The 21,074-nt window shown below is 39.0% G+C and overlaps 1 protein-coding gene across 5 annotated transcripts in view; it reads right to left on the bottom strand.

Annotated features, from left to right (window-relative positions):
• The window catches only part of LOC127420498 (arf-GAP with coiled-coil, ANK repeat and PH domain-containing protein 3-like), a 113,266-nt gene that overhangs the window by 72,835 nt on the left and 19,357 nt on the right, over positions 1 to 21,074 (bottom strand). Inside the window, exons 2-3 of one of the 5 annotated variants that reach the window (XM_051662842.1) lie at positions 18,035 to 18,205; positions 17,431 to 17,540 (exon numbers count right to left, since the gene is read on the bottom strand). The exons of 3 other annotated variants lie outside the window; for them this stretch is intronic. Coding sequence is in view for 1 of the 2 variants with exons in the window: in XM_051662841.1 (XP_051518801.1) it covers positions 18,035 to 18,060 (26 nt within the window). In the remaining variant the exon portion in view is untranslated. The remainder of the gene's footprint in view (positions 1 to 17,430; positions 17,541 to 18,034; positions 18,206 to 21,074) is intronic. One more of the 5 variants, XM_051662841.1, reaches the window with a different exon arrangement.

Here is a 21,074-nt window from a genome sequence, read left to right as displayed (position 1 = left end):
GATATTTTAGTGAATTCCAAACCTTCATAAATTAGGCATGCCTGCATGCTCATATCGAAATATCATAATCCACGGCCGTGAACACAAAATATGAGGAAGGTATCAGACCTGCTAGTAAATGAGAATAGGAAGCTTTCATCATCTATGCAGAACAGAAATAGAAGGATTTTATTTTTTTAATAAAGTGCGTTTTTAAGACCCCACAGTGGTTTGTCCGGTCAATCACTTTTCCATAAAAAACGTGTATATGTGATATATATTATCACATATATATGATAAACCAAAAATTTCAAGAATATCACAACATGGGGGGCCTGGGTAGCTCAGTGGTAAAATACGCTGGCTACCATCCCTGGAGTTCGCTAGTTCGCTAGTTCGAATCCCAGGGCGTGCTGAGTGACTCCAGGCAGGTCTCCTAAGCAACCAAATTGGCCCAGTTGCTAGGGAGGGTAGAGTCACATGGGGTAACCTCCTCGTGGTCGCTATAATGTGGTTTGTTCTTGTTGGGGCGCATGGTGAATTGAGCGTGGTTGCCGCGGTGGATGGCGTGAAGCCTCCACACGCTTTATGTCTCCGTGGCAACGCGCTCAATAAGATGCGTGGGTTGACTGTCTCAGACGCGGAGGCAACTGGGATTCATCCTCCACCACCCAGACTGAGGTGAATCACTATGCAACCACAAGGACTTAGAGCGCATTGGGAATTGGGCATTCCAAATTGGGAGAAAAAGGGTAAAAATCCCCCCCCCAAAAAAAAAAAATATCACAACATACATTTTTGCTTATATTGCACACCCCTAGTCCAGCTTATCAAATGTCGTAATTCATGGATTTTCTAGACAGCTGTGGAAAAGGTAAACAATCCTGTGATTGAAGCTGTGTGGCAGTTTTGAGGCAGTTCTGAAGCCAACAGCATGCCCACTCCCCCACCACTACTGCAGCTGTCCGGCTTGCTAATGCGTTTCCTGGGTGGAATCATTGTCTTGAAGGACAGCTGCTCTCCCAGGCCCTTGGGCACTCTCTCTCTCACCCCCTACCATGCCAGTTCACTGCACATGGCACTCCCAGGATGGATGCGCATGTTGCCCCCGGTCCTGTAACCATAGCAACAGCTGTGGGGCCCGGCCCCATACTTACAAACCCATTCTGCATTGCTCTACTTTCAAGCAGCCATGAGACCACCAAAGTCAATGAATCTTTGATTGCTGCTTTGCAGCTAGTTATCACTTGATTGCTACAATGACATCTTCATCTTGCAAATGGAGCCAACAAAATGGACAATTTGGTTTTAAAGACAACGTGAAATCAAAATTGATCCCATTTACTTTCTTAATAAATGTCCAAGGCCAGAAATATGCTCTATGCAAGTATGTGAATGCAAATGCTTCTAGCACAAGCATGATTTTACGTGTCATTGTGTTCTAAAATGTGTCAGATCGAAACATAATATTGACCAATAATATCATAGCCGAACATGTTTCACACCCTCCCAATCCAATCAAATCACAATAGATTAAATCAAGTCCCGCCCTATATTATTTCCAGCTGAATATTCCGTTTCACTCTGAAATATGTAACATTACGGAAGTTCAGTGTTGCGAGTGCAGTTTTATGTCATCTAAAATGGAAATATTCTGAAATGCAAGCTTTAAGCATTACGCTTTCGTTTTCAACTAAAAAATTCAAAATGTGTTGACAGTTCTGCACTTACAATGGAAGTCTATGGGACGGTTACATTTCTGTACAAATGTGTTTTTGATTGTTTTTACACACATGGGTATGAAATAATTTTTTGTGGTAAAAGGACAGCATGCACCTCTAGAAGGTCTAAAGATACGCTTTATAAGATGGAGTTGCACTGCAGACTGTTCAATACAATACTACAACATCATAGTGCTGCTGTAGGTTGAGATGCTGAACCAGCAGATAAATGTTTGCTTCTGGCCTACTGACTAGCTGACTTCACATCCTCTAGTAGGGCTGGGCTCTGCTAACACTCACAAACCCATCAAAAATGCTGTTATGTTCTCTGCCACCAAAGGAAAGCTACTGTAAAGATTAGTTAGACCAAGATAGATACATTTCTGTCAAATAAAACAGAATTAAAACGGAAGGTTTGCACAATGTGCTCATTTATTAGCCAAGTCAATATGTGTGAGACTTTTAAAAGAAAAACTGAAGAAACATCTGGCAGAGGATTTCAACTGGGCAGAGTTATACAACCATGGCAATGTTTGCATCTGCAATCGTATGTCTTGTTGGCTCGGGATGTTTGAGCTTATATCTTTGTGTGTATCCTGTACACTCACTGAGCACTTTATTAGGTACACCTGTACACCTACATATTTGTGCGATTATCTAATCAGCCAATTGTGTGGCAGCAGTGCAATGCATAAAATCATTCAGATACGGGTCAGGAGCTTCAGTTAATGTTCACATCAATGTGATCTTAGTGATTTCGACCGTGGCATGATTGTTGGTGCCAGACGGGCTGGTTGGAGTATTTCTGTAACTGCTGATCTCCGGGGATTTTCACGCACAACAGTCTTTAGAGTTTACTCAACAAAAAAAAAAAAAAAAAAACATACAGTGAGTGGCAGTTCGGTGGAAGGAAATGCCTTGTTGATGAGAGATGTCAACGGAGAATGACCAGACTGGTTGGAGCTGACAGAAAGGCTATGGTAACTCAGATAACCACTCTGTACAATTGTAGCGTGCAGAATAGCATCTTAGAATGCACAACACATCGAACCTTGAGGCAGATGGGCTACAACAGCAGAAGAACACAACGGGAACTTTATGAGGACCATAGTGTTTCTAATAAAGTTCTCAGTGAGTGTATGTGTGCATGTGTACTAAGGCCGGGTGCTATATTGAACTTTTTGTATATATTTGATATCTTGGTGCCAATAAAAATACACAGCATGAAAAATCTCTCAATCATTTTAATATGCTTTTCATTTGGCCATTATGTTTCCTAAAGACCCGTAAGAAGCAAGAGTTTTTATTCATTTTTGCGAATCTTTCAAACAGAACAATGAATCAGTTCATATGCAGATTTAATGATTGCATCATCACTCTAATTGTAATTTTCAAAACATTATTGTACATATTAAAAAGTGTTTTAGTAAACAAAAAGTGTGAAAAACATGCCTTGATGTTTTTACCTCTATATTACTGTATTTTACTTAGCTTTAAACAGTTTGAACCTACTTGGCAACAATGACTGTCTGGTCAAACAGTTCTTCTGATTGGAAAAATCAAGCTTTCAAGCGATTTCAGAGCAAATGCATAGATATCAAGATTTAAAATATAATCAAAGGGCTGAAGATATACTGTAGCTTTTAGCTATATCACCCAGCAGTGTCAGAAATTAACTTTTACATTAAGGGACAATTTTTGCCCCCTGGATTTTCAAGGGCATTTTTTTTATGTTTTTGAGGGCATGTTCTTTACTAACCATTTAAAACAAAATGTACATCATCTGTTTTTTGTCAAATATGTCAATTTAATCAAAACATTGTATAAATTCTAAAGAATAAGCATTTATTACATATTTAAATCAACATGAACTCCTATTTTATTCCATAACATTTATAACTAGGACTATAATAGAATATTAAAAACTATTTCAGGTGTTACAAATAAAAAACAGAAAAATTCATTATGATGGAATTTTCTGGCCCCCACATTTTGAATTTCAAGGGCATTTCTCATTTTTGGAAGCATTTTTTCCCCAAACCCCTTTAAATTCTGACCCTGTCACCCAGACCTGTTTACTGATGATTTTTATGAATAAAAGCAATTTTGGTAATGCTTGTGTGTGTGTGTGTGTTTGTGCATGAGTGAACTACATTATTGATCTCTACACACTTGCCAGAAGGTACCAGCTAAAGAGTGGACACTATCAAATGTCTCATGCAATTTCAAAAAACAGCTGAGAACAAGATCTACGGTTAAAAGCGAGTGAATGTCACTGAGAAATATGTGGGTTTTAATTTACCCCAAAATAAAAAGAAGAGAAAATATAATTTGCATAAAGAAAACAAAGCCTATTTTTATTATATTAAGATTTTTTGAATTGTGGCCCTCCAATCCACATAGGCAGGACAACAAATAGTACCATGATTCATAAATACTTAATTAAAATAACACTTCTTCTTTTTCGCAATAATGAGAATGGTATTTTTTTCGTTATAAAGTAACAATTATTGAAGTAAAAGTGCTTAATTTTCACATACTGTCACATAATTTTCACACACATTTTCTTGACTGTCAATTGTCTTTATGCAAAATATATAGAAAAATACAATAATTTTTGGGTGAAATATGACCTGGACATCTTCTTGACAGGCTTTGTGAGATTCACCTGACAGTTTCATAATCAGGCTTTCAGAGGGAAATATTTGTATCTCTTGCACTGTATATCTCACAAACACATCCACTGAAAATGCCCAAAAGACAGACATGCTCCCCCTTAGATCCTATAAAGATTTAGAAAGTGGCTCTCCATCCAGATTAGATCAGTTTGAATCAACGCTGCATCCTGTCTGACAGATGACATCACTGGGCTAAGTATTGATTGTTTGAATGCTCTTATAACAGTGTGTATGAGTGAGTATTTCAGATAGAGGGGTGTGTCTACATTTAGTCTCAGCTGTGTGTGTGTGTGTGTGTGTGTGTGTGTGTGTGTGTGTGTGTGTGTGTAGAGGCAGTCTCGCTGCTGCTATTCTTAGGCTGTACACCTCTTAGTGCCCCTGTCTGGACCTTTTATATTCACTAAAAGCTTGGCAAAATTCTCCTGCAGCTTCCAGCTATTGCAGCAACTAACCAAAAACACAGAACAAATGGCAAGTGTGGCCAGTGTGTGGATTAATTGAATTATAATGCACTTTAATATGCCATTAATGTTTATTTATTAATTTAAAGACAAATTGCATGTACAAACATACAAAATCTAATAAAAATCCACTGCAAATTGCACTAAAGTCCGCTGCTTTTGATGCATTTAGCATATGCTTTTATCAAAAGCAACTTAAAGTGCATTCAAGCTATACATTTTATAAGTACATGCATTCCCTGGGAATCGAACCCATGACCAAGGCCAGAGGTTCTCAACCTTTTTTTGATGAACGCCCCCCTACTTCATTCCCTTCATTTGATAGTTTTAACAGTGGTATTTGTAACAAGACAACAGTAAGCACATGGAAGCATGGATCTTCTTCACTACCGTGGTTAGATGTAACATGATTTCTATAAATTATGGCATTTTTGTAATTACAAACAGTAGGCCTGCTCTAAACAAATGTAAAAACAATAAATACAAAATAAACATTTAAAAGTTGTAACAAAAATTTATTATATTCACTCACTCCCCTAATGTAGCCTTTGACAAATTTAATAGAGCTGAAGTAGTGATATCATAATATGTATTATGAATCTATTTCTGCCTAAAGTACAGTTATGTTACTATAGTAAATTCAAGGGTGGTCACGTAGAATTCTGTGCTGAATTCGAATGGTTTCTGCGTCTCGCGCCGTGCTTCTCACTGGTTCTTGCAGCGCTGCAATGATCAGAGGTGCGCGTTTAAGAGCTCGAGACCGGTCTGTGAGTAAAAATGCACCTGCTTTGCACTCACACTGCTCTGTCCATTGAACGGTATCCACCTACAGAGTCATAGAGGTGCATTAGCGGAGGTTGTGACTTTCCTGTCTATTTGACGCTGCTAAACCAGATACTTCAGATGCATCGCTAGACTTTAGAATCAGATGAACCACGGTACAAATGCATACCAACCCGTATAATGGAGTCTACATAAACATTTTAATGCAAACAGGAACTTGATGATTGATTTTATTAATATGACTGATAAACGCCTCCAATTTGTAACCTAACGCCCCCCTTTCTACTAATTTGCTCTCAGCGCCTCCTGGCATCCTTCTAATGCCCACTGGGGGGCGGTACCACCCCTTTGAGAAACCCTGACCTAGACAATGCTAGTGCCATGGTCTACCAATGGATGCACATAGTTTAAATCTTTCGCTGTCCAATTAATACAAAATTGTGCATCCAAAACTGCAAGTTAGGGCTGTTCAGATCAGTGTATTGAGATGCATTAAAGTAATAGTTCCTTTAACTTAAAAACATCTTAAAAATGCGGTGCTCAAGCACAAACTGCTGAAACTGTCAAACATATCTGTCTAATGCCTGTTTACATAAAATAAGAATGGAGGCAATATGCTTAATTGTTAACAAAAGGAACAGAATGCAGGTATCTTAAGACAACATTTTTTAAATACTGTAGTTCTTGCAAGTTCAAAACATCTTGCTCAGCGAGTAAAAGACACTGACTACCACCCCTGGAGTCGTGAGTTCGAATTCAGGGCATGCTGAGTGACTCCAGCCAGGTCTCCTAAGCAACCAAATTGGCCCGGTTGCTAGAGAGGGTAGAGTCACATGGGTAACCTCCTCGTGGTCGCTATAATGTGGTTCTCGCTCTCGGTGGGGCGCGTGGTGAGTTGTGCGTGGATGCCGCGGGGAATAGTGTGAAGCCTCCACACACGCTATGTCTCCGCGGTAGCATGCTAAACAAGCCACGTGATAAGATGCGTGGATTGACTGTCTCAGACACGGAGGCAACTGAGATTCGTCCTCCACCACCCGGATTGAGGTGAGTCACAACGCCACCACGAGGACTTAGAGCACATTGGGAATTGGGCATTCCAAATTGGGGAGAAAAGGGGAGAAAATAAAAAATAAATAAAATAAAATTCAAAACATCTTAAAAAACATGGCACTCATGCGTCAAAAGCTGAAAAAACTGTGAAACGGTAAAAAAGTTCATCTGGCGCATGTTTACATAGAAACTAATGGAGACAATGTGCTTAATTGTCAACAAATGGAACAGAATGCGGGTATCTTAAGACGACTTTTTAAAAGTTGAAGTTCTTTTAAATTCAAAACATCTTAAAAACGAGGCGCTCATGCGCGAAACGCTGAAAAAACTGTGAAATGGTCGAAAATGTCAGTCTAGTGCATGTGTACAAAGAAACTAATGGAGACAATGTGCTTAAAGGAATTTTAAGGGTTCATACAAGTTAAGCTAAATTGACAGAATTTAGGGTTAAGGGTTCATTTCCTCCCCCCTCCCCCGCTGGTCTCTGTTCACATCATATTTTTTGGGTCCGAACCACGGTCCGATTACGTCATCAACACGAGTACAAGCGGCAGCTGTTTACCACTGTAACTAGGTAACAACTCGAGAAGACGTCACTGTGTTAAGTGAAGTATTAAAGTTTGTCTCTTTGGATTTACCACAAAAACTTGCCATAAACAGAACAGCACTTGTGTTTGTCTCCCGCTGATGCACTGAATGTGCAATGATGTGATGAGTATTAGCGTTTGTCTGCCACGAGCCTGCAGATGCATTCCAAGAGATGTGAAGAATGTGAGCTGCTCTCTGAAGGCGGTGTATATGGACACAAGCAGGTAGGAGAAATGCATTATACCATAATAATTGCGATCGGCAGCCTGCAAAGACGCAAATTAATGTCATCACAAGCGGTTCACTTCTGCGATTTGGTACGATTGTGTTCATATCAGCAGGGAACCGTACTGGAGTTCACATGAACCGTACCCCAGACCACCTTTTCAGCGGACCCCAGTGCGGTTCGCGGGTGCGCACCCGAGTTCGGAAAACAGCGTTCACATTATCCAAACGAACCGAACTTTGATGTCATTCGACCCCAGGTGCGCACCAAAAGTGCTAGTGTGAAAGCACCCTTAATGTTTGTGTTATCAGGACTGGCATCTAAAGAACAATTTGACAGTCATTTGTGCTGAACTGTGAGAAAGTTGAACCATGGCCGTGTGCCTCCCAGGACTCCAACACTGCACACACCTCTGGGTCTTGGACAAATCAGCACCTCAGCACGTCTGGAGACGGTTTGTGACATCATCTGCCAGACAGGAACCAATTTGAGCCAGAAAGCATCCAGAAAGTGATACGTGTCCGAGGACTGCCGTGTTTTCTCACACGTGATCCTCTCAGACGGGTTTTGAAGTTGTGATTAGGGAATTGTTTGCACGCACAAGCCAGCTGGGTTCACTTTGCCCTGCCAGAACACTACTAAACACAGATAACTCATCACATATCTGGCTGTGGTGGCCTCGCAGGGCGGCTGAATCCAAACTGGTCTCATATGAGGAGGGGTCCGGGGGGGTGCTCTCTTCTCTTTTACTCATGACACATTTTTTACTTGACTGCACACTGACCCATCCAAAATCAACATGCTTTCGCCGAGGGATGTCTAGAGCTGTGATTCTAATGGACGTCTCCAGTGAGCTGGCCAGCCCTGTCTGTGTTGACTGCTTTATTGCCCAACTGCTTTTGGATGTCCTCTGCACGCCACACTCCCTCCGCTCATGACACCACAGACACAAACAACAGAGTGGGCTATAGAGGAAGCCTGCATGGTTAAATATGTCTGTGGCTGTTTTGGAGAGGTCTCACTCTTACAAGAGACTAAAACTTGAATTGAATTACAAAACAAACAGACGCAGCAAGTGTTGGCACTGGTAGGGTTGGGAATCAAGATTCTTTCTATTCTTTGGGAATCAACATTTTAAAAAAAATACTCAAACGAATGCATTTTAATGGTATAATTTAGGACAAATTATTTGGTGCTTTCTCAAAAGAATTGTTAATTGTCAAAGGAATTTTCCAGGTTTAATACAAGTTAAGGTCAATCGACAGCATTTATGGCACAATGTTGATCTTGTTAACACGTATAATGTTAACATCTTCTTGCTAAACTTTTGAAACAGTGTGTATTTTAACCACACTAATAATAAAGTTTGAAACCTCTGTTTCCAGTTTCCTATTCCATCATTTTCCAAAGTTTTAAGCTATGGAGGGCGTTTCAAAAGTCTCTGTTTTTGGTGGAGGAAAACAGTTCTTGTGAAAAATTCTAGTTATTTATTAATAATCAAATTGTTCATATACATCTGTTTTCAGGCCTCAATGTTGACTGGGAGAAAGACATAAGATTAAAATGTTTCTGTGGTCCCAAAATGGCATTTGAGACCTTTGAGTGAGTTTCATTGTCTCCTCGTTTTGTCTTGATATGATCAGAGGAAATGAGAGAGGACGGACACAAAACAGTGAATTTCTGCAAAACAGGCGTGAAATTACTTCCTTCCTGGCGTCCTGGGTCATACCTCATTTGTGCATCAGGAGCTAAAGTCCTTACATGGATGAGATGGAATATTCTACAGGGATGCTTACAAGACAACCTGGCAATGACAATACCAAATCAGTGTTTGAAAACTCAAAGAGTGCAGTAAATCTTGAGTCTTTGTAGAGTTGTAAAAAACAGGCCTACATCTTACAGGCAGGGTTGGGGAGTAACAAAATACATGTAACAGGAATGCATAATTAAAATACAAAATATAAGTCATTGTATTCCACTACAGTTACAATTTACATCATCGGTATTTAGAATACAGTTACAATCAAAAAGTTACAATCAAAAAGTATTTTGATTAATGAAGAGATTACTTTGCATTTTATTGTCATTTGTTTCATTTAATATTTAGTCCTTTCAGATGGAAAACATTTATACATATAAATGATGCAGTCCAAAGTGCATTTGAACAGCGGTGAAACACTTTCTTATGATGTGTTACATTCATACGAGCAGACAGAGAAGTAAGTTTGAAGTGAGTTTGGAGCAGAAGAAATAGAAATAAACCTTGTGTAAATTGTCAGCTTTACGCTAAGCTTAAATGCTATTTCTAGCCATTTTACATGCACATGTTACCAGGCACGATCATATTTTTTATCAAGAAAATTCACGTTGGATCATAATTTCTTTTTTTCTAGTAAGACCTTTGATATTAGGGCAAAAATCATATTTTTGATAATAATTTTTTTATTGTTTTCCTGTAAAAATATCTAAAAATCCTTAAAACAAGATCAGTTGGATTTATCTTGTTTTAGAAACAACACTGCATAAGATATTTAGGTTTTTCAGAGAATGTATTTTTAACATGTGTATTTTGTCTTACTGTACTAACAGAGTTTTTATAATCAAAACAAGTGAAAAAATCTACCAGTGCTGAAGAAGTAATCCAAAGTATTTAGAATACGTTACTGACTTTGAGTAATCTAACGGTATACGTTACAAATTAAATTTTACAGCATGTATTCTGTAATCTGTAATGGAATACATTTCAAAAGTAACCTTCCCAACCCTGCTTACAGGTTACATCTAGAGACCCCAAGCAATCAGAAATTATCGCTTTGAAATTATTACTGTCTTACGGGCCGTTCAGACCGAACGTGTTCTTGCGCTAAAAAAAGCTAGAGGCAGCGCAACGAATACAACAGAACGCAGGTGTCTCGAGACACGGTTTTAAAAGATGAAGTAGAAAAATACTCTAATTAACTACATGAACGCAGATGCAGCAATCTATGCAAGCTCAATTTCGTGAGTCATTGTGTTCCAAAATGTGTCAGACTGCAATACATACTGTAACACAACTCAAGTATGTTGCATTCTCAGCGTTGCCACAAGGAGCACAGTAGTAGACATTAGTGTGAATTGTCTGCTTCTACGGCGAGTTTTCTCTTTCAAGTCAACTATTGTAATGGCGGAGCAACAGTTTGAAAACTTTGCAAAGCAAGTACATTATAAAGTCAATATATTTATAGCAACCTAAATAATAACACATCTGGTTCATGGCACAAACGTTTGATGGTAACTCTATCGCTCCTTTGAGTACTGAGGTTTGTTACCGCCACTAATGGAATGCGTGGATTGCGCAGACTGTGAACTGAGCAAGAGTAACCAATTTCTTACGCTCAAAAAAACAAGTAATTTGTAATATTCTGCACCAATACCCTCCATTGCTTTAAAAATATTTTTTAAAGCAAAATCATTAAATGATCAGCATGCAACGTGGAACAACTCAAAGTGATGCAAGACCATGCAGCTTTGCTTCAACACACTCTGAACAGTGCAATAAATTCTTTGCACTTCTGAACCGAATTATTTTTGGGGATCGCAAACCACCTCATGATGCAATACACATCGTGATACGCCACAATTCAATGTATCGAGACGCGTCACAATATCACAATTGGATTTCAATGGAAACTGAGCTAAACTAGAGCTGGGCGTTATGGCTACAAAAATTATATCTTGATATTTTTAAGCCTATTGACTAAGGTTGCACAATTAATCGAAATAAAATCGAAATCGCGATATGACCTTGTGCAATTATTAAACCGCAAAAGGCTGCAAATTAATTAAATTAATAAATAGTCTGCTCACTTCCAAAGTTTGTGCTTCTCTATCCAGTCTGTATTGTGTTAGTAGATTATTACAATTTTCTTTGCTCCATCTCGTGCTCAGAGTTACAGATGTTCTTTGAGTTCGGTTCTGTTTGCTTACAGTTTGCTAAGAGAGTCATATTTAAAGTGCTCCAGATTCACTTTAATTTAACTTTTGCGTAATTCCAAATATATATGGCCGCTACAAGTTAACATACAAATAAAATATCCTATAGCACTGGGTATTTGGACAGAGAAGGAGATGTTTAAATGAGCAGCACATTATACAGATGTTGTGAACTCTGCTATAACCAGAAACTTTTATGGTGTTCCTGCGTTTCCTACCAAAATAAAAGCTTGATATATTACTATTGTATAATAATAAATATCATATTAAAATAATATAATATATTTAAGTTGACTGGGTATAAAAAAATAATAAAGATAAATAGTGGGCTGAAATCCTATAACAAATTGCACAAAAAAAAAAGTACACAGCGGGCAGGTACAATGTGAACATGAAGAAGACAGTGTTTTCTCTCTCTCTCTCTTTCTCTTTGTTTCAATGTTTTATTTGTTATTTTTGGCTGTAGTGAAAAAGAGTTTGTTTCATTTTAAGAGGACTTTTAAGTCTTTATATTGGCAGTAGAGCATCTGCAAAACAGTAAGTGATACCTTGGTCAAAGAGTATCACTTAGCTAATACACTAGTTGTAGGATTTACGCATTTCAATTTCATAACAAAATTCCTTAAATATGAATTGCTTAATCTTTGACAAAATAAAATAAAAATAAATAAATAATATTTTTGGTTTTATTCATAAAATTTTGTTAAAAATTACACAATTTAATTTGATGGAATTTGTTATTGAAATTATGCATAAATCTTATAATTAAGCTAAAATGTTTTTTGAGTGTCGTTTTTTAAATTATTATTATATTGTAGTTCAAATCGCAACATTTTTCAAAATAATTGCAATATGATTTTTGTCTAAATCATGCAGCCCTAGCTATTGATGATATTAATATACATCTCAATAATTATGTTTTTGATCTGAAATGGCTTAAAAGTGTTGTTTTTTTTAATCAATGGAACCATCAATTCAACCAAACAGCCATTGTATCCAAATAGATTGAAATGTTTAAATAAAAATAGCCTAATGAATGCATGTTTTTCAGTTGATTTACTCATTTTCATTTATATGCAGCAATATACAACAATGCATTACTAATGTTTTGTTTGTTTTTTGCGAAAGAACAGTGCAAAAACTACTTTACTCACTTATTTTTTGGAATCTAGATTTTATTATTATTATAATACTGAATTATTTTTGTGGGCCCAGTCAAGTTTAATATTATACTATAATACTACAGTATATACTATATACTATAATTTAAATCAGAGATATTCACAAAATTGCTTAATTTTATATCACCAGCAAAAACAAACAAAACAAAAACAACAAAAAAAATTTGTTTATTGCTGCTCTGTCTTTGTTATTTTACAGCTATCACAGTTTTGACAGGCTGTTAGCATAAGCTATTAGCCAAGTGTTCTATGTCGTGGTCTGGTGGGATTTCAATCAAGTTGCATGTTTGTACAATAGTTGATGCTAAACCCTGAGAGCGGCCAGCACAATGCTGGGGCTTATGGATGAATCTTGAGGGATTTCGGCATGAGTGGAACAAGGACAGGCCTGTTAAACCACTGACTCGGCTCTCGAGGGGTTGAGAGGGGCGGACGCCAGCTAGCCGCCAAAGCGCTGACCCGTAGCATCCTTCCTGAACCACATAACAATCTGGACAGTTTAGCGACATGCTTCATTTTCCTGTGTTTTTACAATCACATGCTTTTGCACCTCGCAATGTCAGCAAACGATTAGGTAATTAACAGATGTGACAGGCGAGAGATGAACGGATGATGAAAATGACTGACAAAGTGGATTTTTACAGTTCTAATAAAAACAGGGAGGAAATATCGTGGTGGTGGAAACAAGAGAATACAAAGTCACTATACTGTTTTAAAGGTTTACATGAGGGTTAAGTTTTATGTATACAGTAGGTCATGTATATGGTTACGTTCACACGGTAGCGGTATGTAGCTCATATCTTGTTTTTGTTTTTCAGATGACAGTGTGTCACAGCAAACGTCATTTCTGACATTTTTAGTTCCGATCTTGGAAACGTTCATATGTGGGGTTGGAATTCATGCGATTGTAATGTCAATCTAACTCATATTCATCACAACTGCATGCTAGAGAATCAATGTACAAAAATATAACCATCTGATACATCACTGTACCATGATATCACCAGAGTACTTTTTGTAAGGGTAGAACTTAAAGGAATAGTTCACCCAAAAATGAAAATTTGCTGATAATTTACTCACCCTCAGGCCATCCAAGATTTATCTGAAGATTTATAGGCCTCCTCCTCTAAACAATGCAAGTGAATGTACTCCATTTTTTGACAGTCCAAAATGCATATTTAGAGTGCATCAAAATAATCCACACGACTCCAGTTGACAAATAAAGTTCTTCTGAATGCAAACGATTTATTATTTTTAGAAACAAAACAATATTTATATACTTTTTAACTACAAATGTTCACTTCTGTACATCTCTGTGACGTGCGCACATGAGAGGGATGACGTAAGCTCGTTGGTAAGGTCATGTGTCACGTGGAGGAGGAGTCAGGAAGCGCGTCATTGTTTACATTGTTTTTATTATTATTTGGAAATTATTTTATTTTATTTTATATTGTTTTTAAATTGTTTTGGACTGTTTTGAGAAAACAATACTTAATGTACTGAACAATACTTTTCAATACTGAAAAGTAGAGGGCACAATAAGCTAGCCAGACAGTATTGTGTGAATTCTGTGGAATGGGTCAATTCTTTAAAACATGTAAGTATAATTGGGATTTATTTGCATTGAGATTATTTAGCCCGGAAAATAATCTGTGATTTTTTTTTCCATTTCAGAATGCCACCAGCCAGGAAAGACTGTCTTATCTACAATGGTGTCATTGATGCCATCCAAAATGGGAACAGTGACTTTGAGAAGGACTCTGATACAAGTGATGAAGAGGAATGTGGAGATGCCTGTGAACTGGAAAAGGAAAAAAAAACCAATGACCGCCCATCGGATGATTATGTGGACAACGTGCCAACAAAACCAAGCCATTCAAGAACACAGACCATGCCCTGTGACAGGTATCGTTGGCTGAAAAAGGATTTTATCAGTCCCAACACTGATTTTTCAGGTCAGGGCTATGGACAGAGATAAATATAGTAAATGCCACAGTTTTCATTCAGTTCATCAGGTTTTGTAAATACAATCTGAACATATTTTTATAATAAACAATTTTTCATAAAAATATGACTTGTTTGATTATCATTATTGTGTGATTATTAGTGTATAGATATATAGGCTACTGTTATGGGGCTACATAAGCAGTACACCCTGCAAATTAACCATTAGATGTTCTCTACATTTGTTCAGACAGTAAGTAAAATCACTGAAATTCTGCTACCCAACAGGCTCAACGTTGAAATATTACAACTTTTCCCTAAAAACATACTAAAATGTCAAAAATGTAAAAACCCATTTATTTCTGCATTAGAGGCCTCCTACAACAACATATAATGTTGTTGGTTTTTTTACATTTTCTATATTTGGGTCTCACAGGGTTAAAGCATTGTAACAGAGCCAAGTTTACATCATTTCAAAATTAGAGTCCATGGTGTGCTTCAGGCTTGTTTAGTGTTAAAAGTCCCACATCGTGCACCCAATCTTATTTTTCTGATTTTTATTGTGATTTTGGTTGAAATATAAACTATATCTAGGATTTTATTCATTTTGTACTCTGACCTCTGTCTTTGCTGACTAAGAAAATGTTGTAACAATCTATGAATACATTTTAAAAACTTTTGGCCGATTAATCAGTTATCGGCCTTTTCCACCACCTCAGATATCAGTATCAGCAAAATCCATTATCGGTCGACCTCTAGTCATTTCCTTTTGGGAAGAACTATCCCTTGATTTTTAAAACCTGAAAGGAATATTTGGAATGCAAGATGCAGATGACAGCTAGACACAACACAGAGGCAAGGATGTTGTGTATTGAATTATCAGACCCAAATGGATCTCCAGGAATGAAGACGTAGAGCAGACAGTGAGTGTGCAGGATGTGAAGCGCCTTGGCGCATCGTGCCGGTTTATATTAGCTCAGGGTGGTCTGTCGTGATTCCAGCATGCAAAAATGTCAATGGGGGTACGAGACACACACAGACACACTCCGCCTGGCTGGGCTGGCTGTGAGAAAGACCTCACAATGTGTCTTTGTTGAGGTTAGGAACAAAAGAGAGATTCTAGTCCATCCGAGCTCAATGAGAAAGAGGAAATGAGGATAGTATAATTTATTTCTGACCATGTTCAAAGAAAACACAAATAAACGAATCTCCCGATGTTCCAGCACTCTTTAGCTGTGGTTGATGTGGAGGGATCTCACATTTTTGTGGGTTGCACTTGTAGTTTGGAGAGTTCAGGAAACACTTACCTGACACGGGGAGCTTAACAAAGTCATGTAAAAAAGAAGAAATTGTAAAATTTTACTAAAATGGATTAAAAACAGACCAAATATGTGTGTTGAATTATTTTGGGTTCTTCAATGATTTTTGAAACATTTACAGTGGGGTCAAAAGCCTGAAACCACAGAGACAATCTGGGTGCGTTTCCCAAAAGCATCATTAGCCAGCTATGGTCACAAGTTCCATCATTACCAACATAGTTCAACGATTTGGTGATTCCCAAAACCGTAGTTGTATGGTTGGAACTACACATCTTTACCTGTGGTTAGAAGCATCGTTTATTGTTAGTTTGCTGTGTGGAAATCATTTCACTTCGCTCAGGCTTCTATATCTTTCATTTCATATACTGTATATCTTTCAGTCTTTCAAGACTTTGACCACATTTACATGCATTTAAAAAAAAAAAAGATTTATTCTGGGGTGTTACAGAAAGCAGTGTTCTGAAATGTCATGTAAACATTAAAAAAGATGTGCTGTCCTAATTTGGAAGCGTTCTTTATAAACTGTAAGCCTTTCTACTCACCATAGGAGTTTTCCTCATTTATTCTGATGAGTGTTTATATTCCTCCACAAGCGTGTGTGAGCGCAGCGCTGCAACAGCTGGCTGATCAGATCACAGACATGGAACAACAATACCCGGACTCACTTATTATTATTCTCTGTGATTTTATCAAAGCCAACCTCACCCGTGAACTGCCAAAATACAGACTGCACATTACATGCCCCACCAGAGACAGAAATATAATGGATCACTGCTACACAACATTAAAGGATGCATATCGCTCTGTCCCTAGAGCAGCTTTGGGACTCTCTGATCACTGTCTGGTTCATCTTCTTCTGACCTATAGGCAGAAAATAAAATCAGCTAAACCTGTAGCAAGGACTGTAAAAAGATGGACCAATGAAGCAGAGCTGGAACTACAAGCCTGCTTTGACTGCACTGAGTGGAGTGTTTTTGAGGCTGCAGTACCAATCTGGACGAGCTCACAGATACTGTGACATCATATATCAGTTTCTGTGAGGATATGTGCATTCCTACTAGAACTTATTTAACATTCAACAATGGCGAAACATGGTTTAGAGCAAAACTCAGGCAACTTCGTCAGGACTTACAGAAGTGGGGATAATATCTTGTACAATCAGGCCAGAAACACACTGACAAAAGAGATTAGAGTGGCTAAAAGAAGCTACTCTGAGAAGCTGGAAAAAAAGTTTTCAGCTAACGACCCTGCATCAGTGTGGAGAGGCCTGAAATACATGAATAACTACAAGACACCATCCCCCAATATTGTTGGGAATCAACAACTGGCTGACAACCTGAATGTGTTTTACTGTAGATTTGAAAAGCCCAGTCTCACACCCCACACCTGCTCTGACCTTCACCTCACACAAACATCAACACCTCCTGCAACCCCCCTCCTGCTACTCAACCTGCACTTAAATCTGTGAAGAGGATGTGTGTCGGGTCTATAATTTAGCACAGGGCCCAGACGGTGTTTCACCCACTTGTCTAAAATCCTGTGCTGACCAGCTGGCCCCCATCTTCACACAGATCTTCAACAGACCACTGGAGCAGTGTGAATTTCCCTGCTGTTTCAAACGCTCCACCATCATCCCTGTCCCAAAGAATCCCAAAATCACAGTTGAGTACTTGATGAGCAATGACATGTACATAATTGTATATATAATAACATGTTTGACAAACGTCTTTGGCTGCTGCATTGTGTCTTGTTGTTCCAGTGTTTCATCTATTCATTATTATAGGCTATTATAAAATAATCTGTTACAAAATGTACAAAAGATTGCATAATTAAAATATAATGCATCATATTGTGTCATTATGTTAAGATTCACTGCCTAACTCAATGAAAAAATGTGCACAATGCGCGTCTGTCTGTTCTTCCTTCAGGTTACCATAGTAATCTTAGTAAGCGCGCATCAGTTTTTTTAGTGACTGTCTGAACCGTCTATTTTCAAATCGCGGTTGGCTTAACAAGAGATGCCATAACCATTGCGTTTTTAATATGCGTGTTAAGTTGAAGTTCAGTTTTAATGATGCTGCATTCTGTTCCGTTTAGTTGCGCTCTGTCTAACTGTTTGAAACACTCACCTGCTGTATATGTGCTGCTTCAGCATGTTGAGTCCACTGCTACACGCCTGGTGTGTGTGTGTCCAAGTGTTCGCTCCTGTGGAGAAAGCCGCGATGCTCCATATTGTTGTTGCTGTGACGATTCATGAAGCATTCCATTCAACTTGGAGAGTCGGAATTTCCAACTTTCAACTGGGGAAAGTGCAATGGAATGACACTTTATTTCAGACATCTAACTTGGAAACTCATGTGGAAATCTTCAACTCCCATTTCGTCGAGATGCAGGTGTGTGTTACATTACGCAAACATTTCAGCACCCAGGGCAGGGAGGTTTACAGTCAGTGAAAAACATTCACTTTTAAATAATATCCATTAACGAGTTCTATTTTATAACATTTAACGTTAATGTTTTATTAAATGATAAAACGTGTTTAGAAACATTTTGCAAAGACAGGTGTTCAAAACCCGGTTAATTACACTCTCTTTTGATTATCGTAATGACAGCATTGCAGCATCTTATATCAGTTTGGATGCTATGAGACATCTCTAACAATCAATGTACCCCTCAAAACCACAACAATCAATCTCAAAATTAAAAATAAGCTCCCTCTCTGACACGTTTGTGTTTAGTTGTCAGGTAATTGTCACTGAATTTGGAATTAAGTGAAAAGCCACATCATGCATGATCACCATCGATCATCGTTTTCATGATCAATCATTGCTGCCACGTCCGAGTACCAGAGTACTGGAGTACTCATGCCCATCCCTACTACAGACCATCGCTCTGACGTCTGTGGTCATGAAGTCATTTGAGAGACTGGTGTTGACCCACCTTAAGGACATCACTGGACCCTTTCTAGATCCCCTTCAATTTGCTTTTTGAGCAAACAGGTCTGTGGATGATGCAGTCAACATGGGATTGCATCATATTCTGCAACATCTGGACAGACCAGGGACATATGCAAGGATCCTTTTTTGTGGAATTCAGTTTGGCTTTTAATACCATCATCCCAGCTATTCTCTGGACTAAATTAACCCAACTCTCTGTTCCCACCTCTATCTGTCATTGGATCCCCAGCTTTCTGACAGATTGGCAGCAGTTAGTGAGACTGGGGAAATTCACTTCCAGCACCTGTACGATCAGCACTGGTTCCCCACAGGGATGTGCTCTCCCCACCACTCTTCTCCCTGTACACAAATTACTGCACCGCCAAGGACCCCTCTGTCAAGCTCCTGAAGTTTGCAGACAACACTATTGTCATCGGCCTCATCCAGGATAATGATGAGTTTGCATACAAAAGGGAGTTTGAACAGCTGGCTGTCTGGTGCAGTCAAAACAACCTGGAGCTGAACACACCCAAAACAGGGGAGATAATAGTGGACTGTAGGAGGAACACCCCAACATTGACCCTGCTCACCATTCTGAACAGCACTGGGGCAGCAGTGGAGTCATTGAGGTTCCTGGGCTCTACCATCTCACAGGACCTTAAGTGGGAGACCCACATTGTGATAAAGGCCCAGCAGAGGTTGTACTTCCTATGCCAGTTGAGGAAGTTCAACCTGCCACAGGTGCTGCTGATACAGTTCTACTCAGCAGTCATTCAGTCTGTCCTCTGCACTTGAATAACTGTCTGGTTTGGTTCAGCTATGAAGTTGGACAACAGAAGACTACAAAGGAGAGTTCGAACTGCTGAGCAGATTATTGGTTTCCCCCTGCCCTCCCTTCAAGAACTGTACACTTCCAGTGAGGAAAAGGGCTGGTAAACTCACTCTGGACCCCACTCACCCAGCCCACTACCTCTTTGAACTCTTGCCTTCTGGCTGGTGCTACAGAGCACTGAGCACCAGAACCATCAGGCACATGAACAGTTTTTTCCCTCAGGCTATCCATCTCATGAACAGTTAAAACTGCTCCATTGAGCAATATTTATGTGCAATACACAGCTTAGTCTATTTATATTTATCCAACATATCCTACCTCTTCTGCCATTGCATTCCCTTGTACTAGCTGTATATAACAGATTTGTATTTGTACATATGTGTATATATATATATATATATATATATATATATATATATATATATATATATATATATATATATATATATATATATAAACTCAGCAAAAAAAGAAATGTCCTCTCACTTTCAACGGCTTTTATTTTCAGCAAATTTAACGTGTAAATATTTGTATGAACATCAAAAGATTCAACAATTAAGACATAAACTGAACATGTTTCAAAGACATGTGACTAACAGAAATGGAATAATGTGTCCCTGAACAAAAGGGGGGGGGGTCAAAATTTGTAACAGTCAGTATCTGGTGTGGCCACCAGCTGCATTAATTACTGCAGTGCATTTCCTCCTCATGGACTGCACAAGATTTGCCAGTTCTTGCTGTGAGATGTTACCCCACTCTTCCACCAAGGCACTTGCAAGTTCCCGGACATGTCTGGTGGGAATGGCCCTAGCCCTCACCCTCCGATCCAACAGGTCCCGGACGTGCTCAATGGGGTTGAGATCCGGGCTCTTCGCTGGTCATGGCAGAACACTGACATTCCTGTCTTGCAGGATATCACGCACAGAATGAGCAGTATGGCTGGTGGCATTGTCATGCTGGAGGGTCATGTCAGGATGAGCCTGCAGGAAGGGTACCACATGACGGAGGAGGATATCATCCCTGTAACGCAAAGCATTGAGATTGCCTGCAATGACAAGCTCAGTCTGATAATGTGACACACCGCCCCAGACCATGATGGACCCTCCACCTCTAAATCGATCCCGCTCCAGAGTACAGGCCTCGGTGTAACGCTCATTCCTTCGACGATGAACACGAGTCCGACCATCACCCCTGGTGAGACAAAACCGCGACTCGTCAGTGAAGAGCACTTTTTGCCAGTCCTGTCTGGTCCAGCGAAGGTGGGTTTGTGCCCATTGGCAACATTGTTGCCGGTGACGTCTGGTAAGGACCTGCCTTACAACAGGCCTAAAAGCCCTCGGTCCAGCCTCTCTTAGCCTATTGCAGACAGTCTGATCACTGATGGAGGGATTGTGTGTTCCT

Source organism: Myxocyprinus asiaticus, chromosome 29, assembly GCF_019703515.2.
Source record: "Myxocyprinus asiaticus isolate MX2 ecotype Aquarium Trade chromosome 29, UBuf_Myxa_2, whole genome shotgun sequence".
In the NCBI taxonomy this organism is placed as follows: domain Eukaryota; kingdom Metazoa; phylum Chordata; class Actinopteri; order Cypriniformes; family Catostomidae; genus Myxocyprinus; species Myxocyprinus asiaticus.
This window is presented reverse-complemented; position numbering and strand designations above follow the sequence as displayed.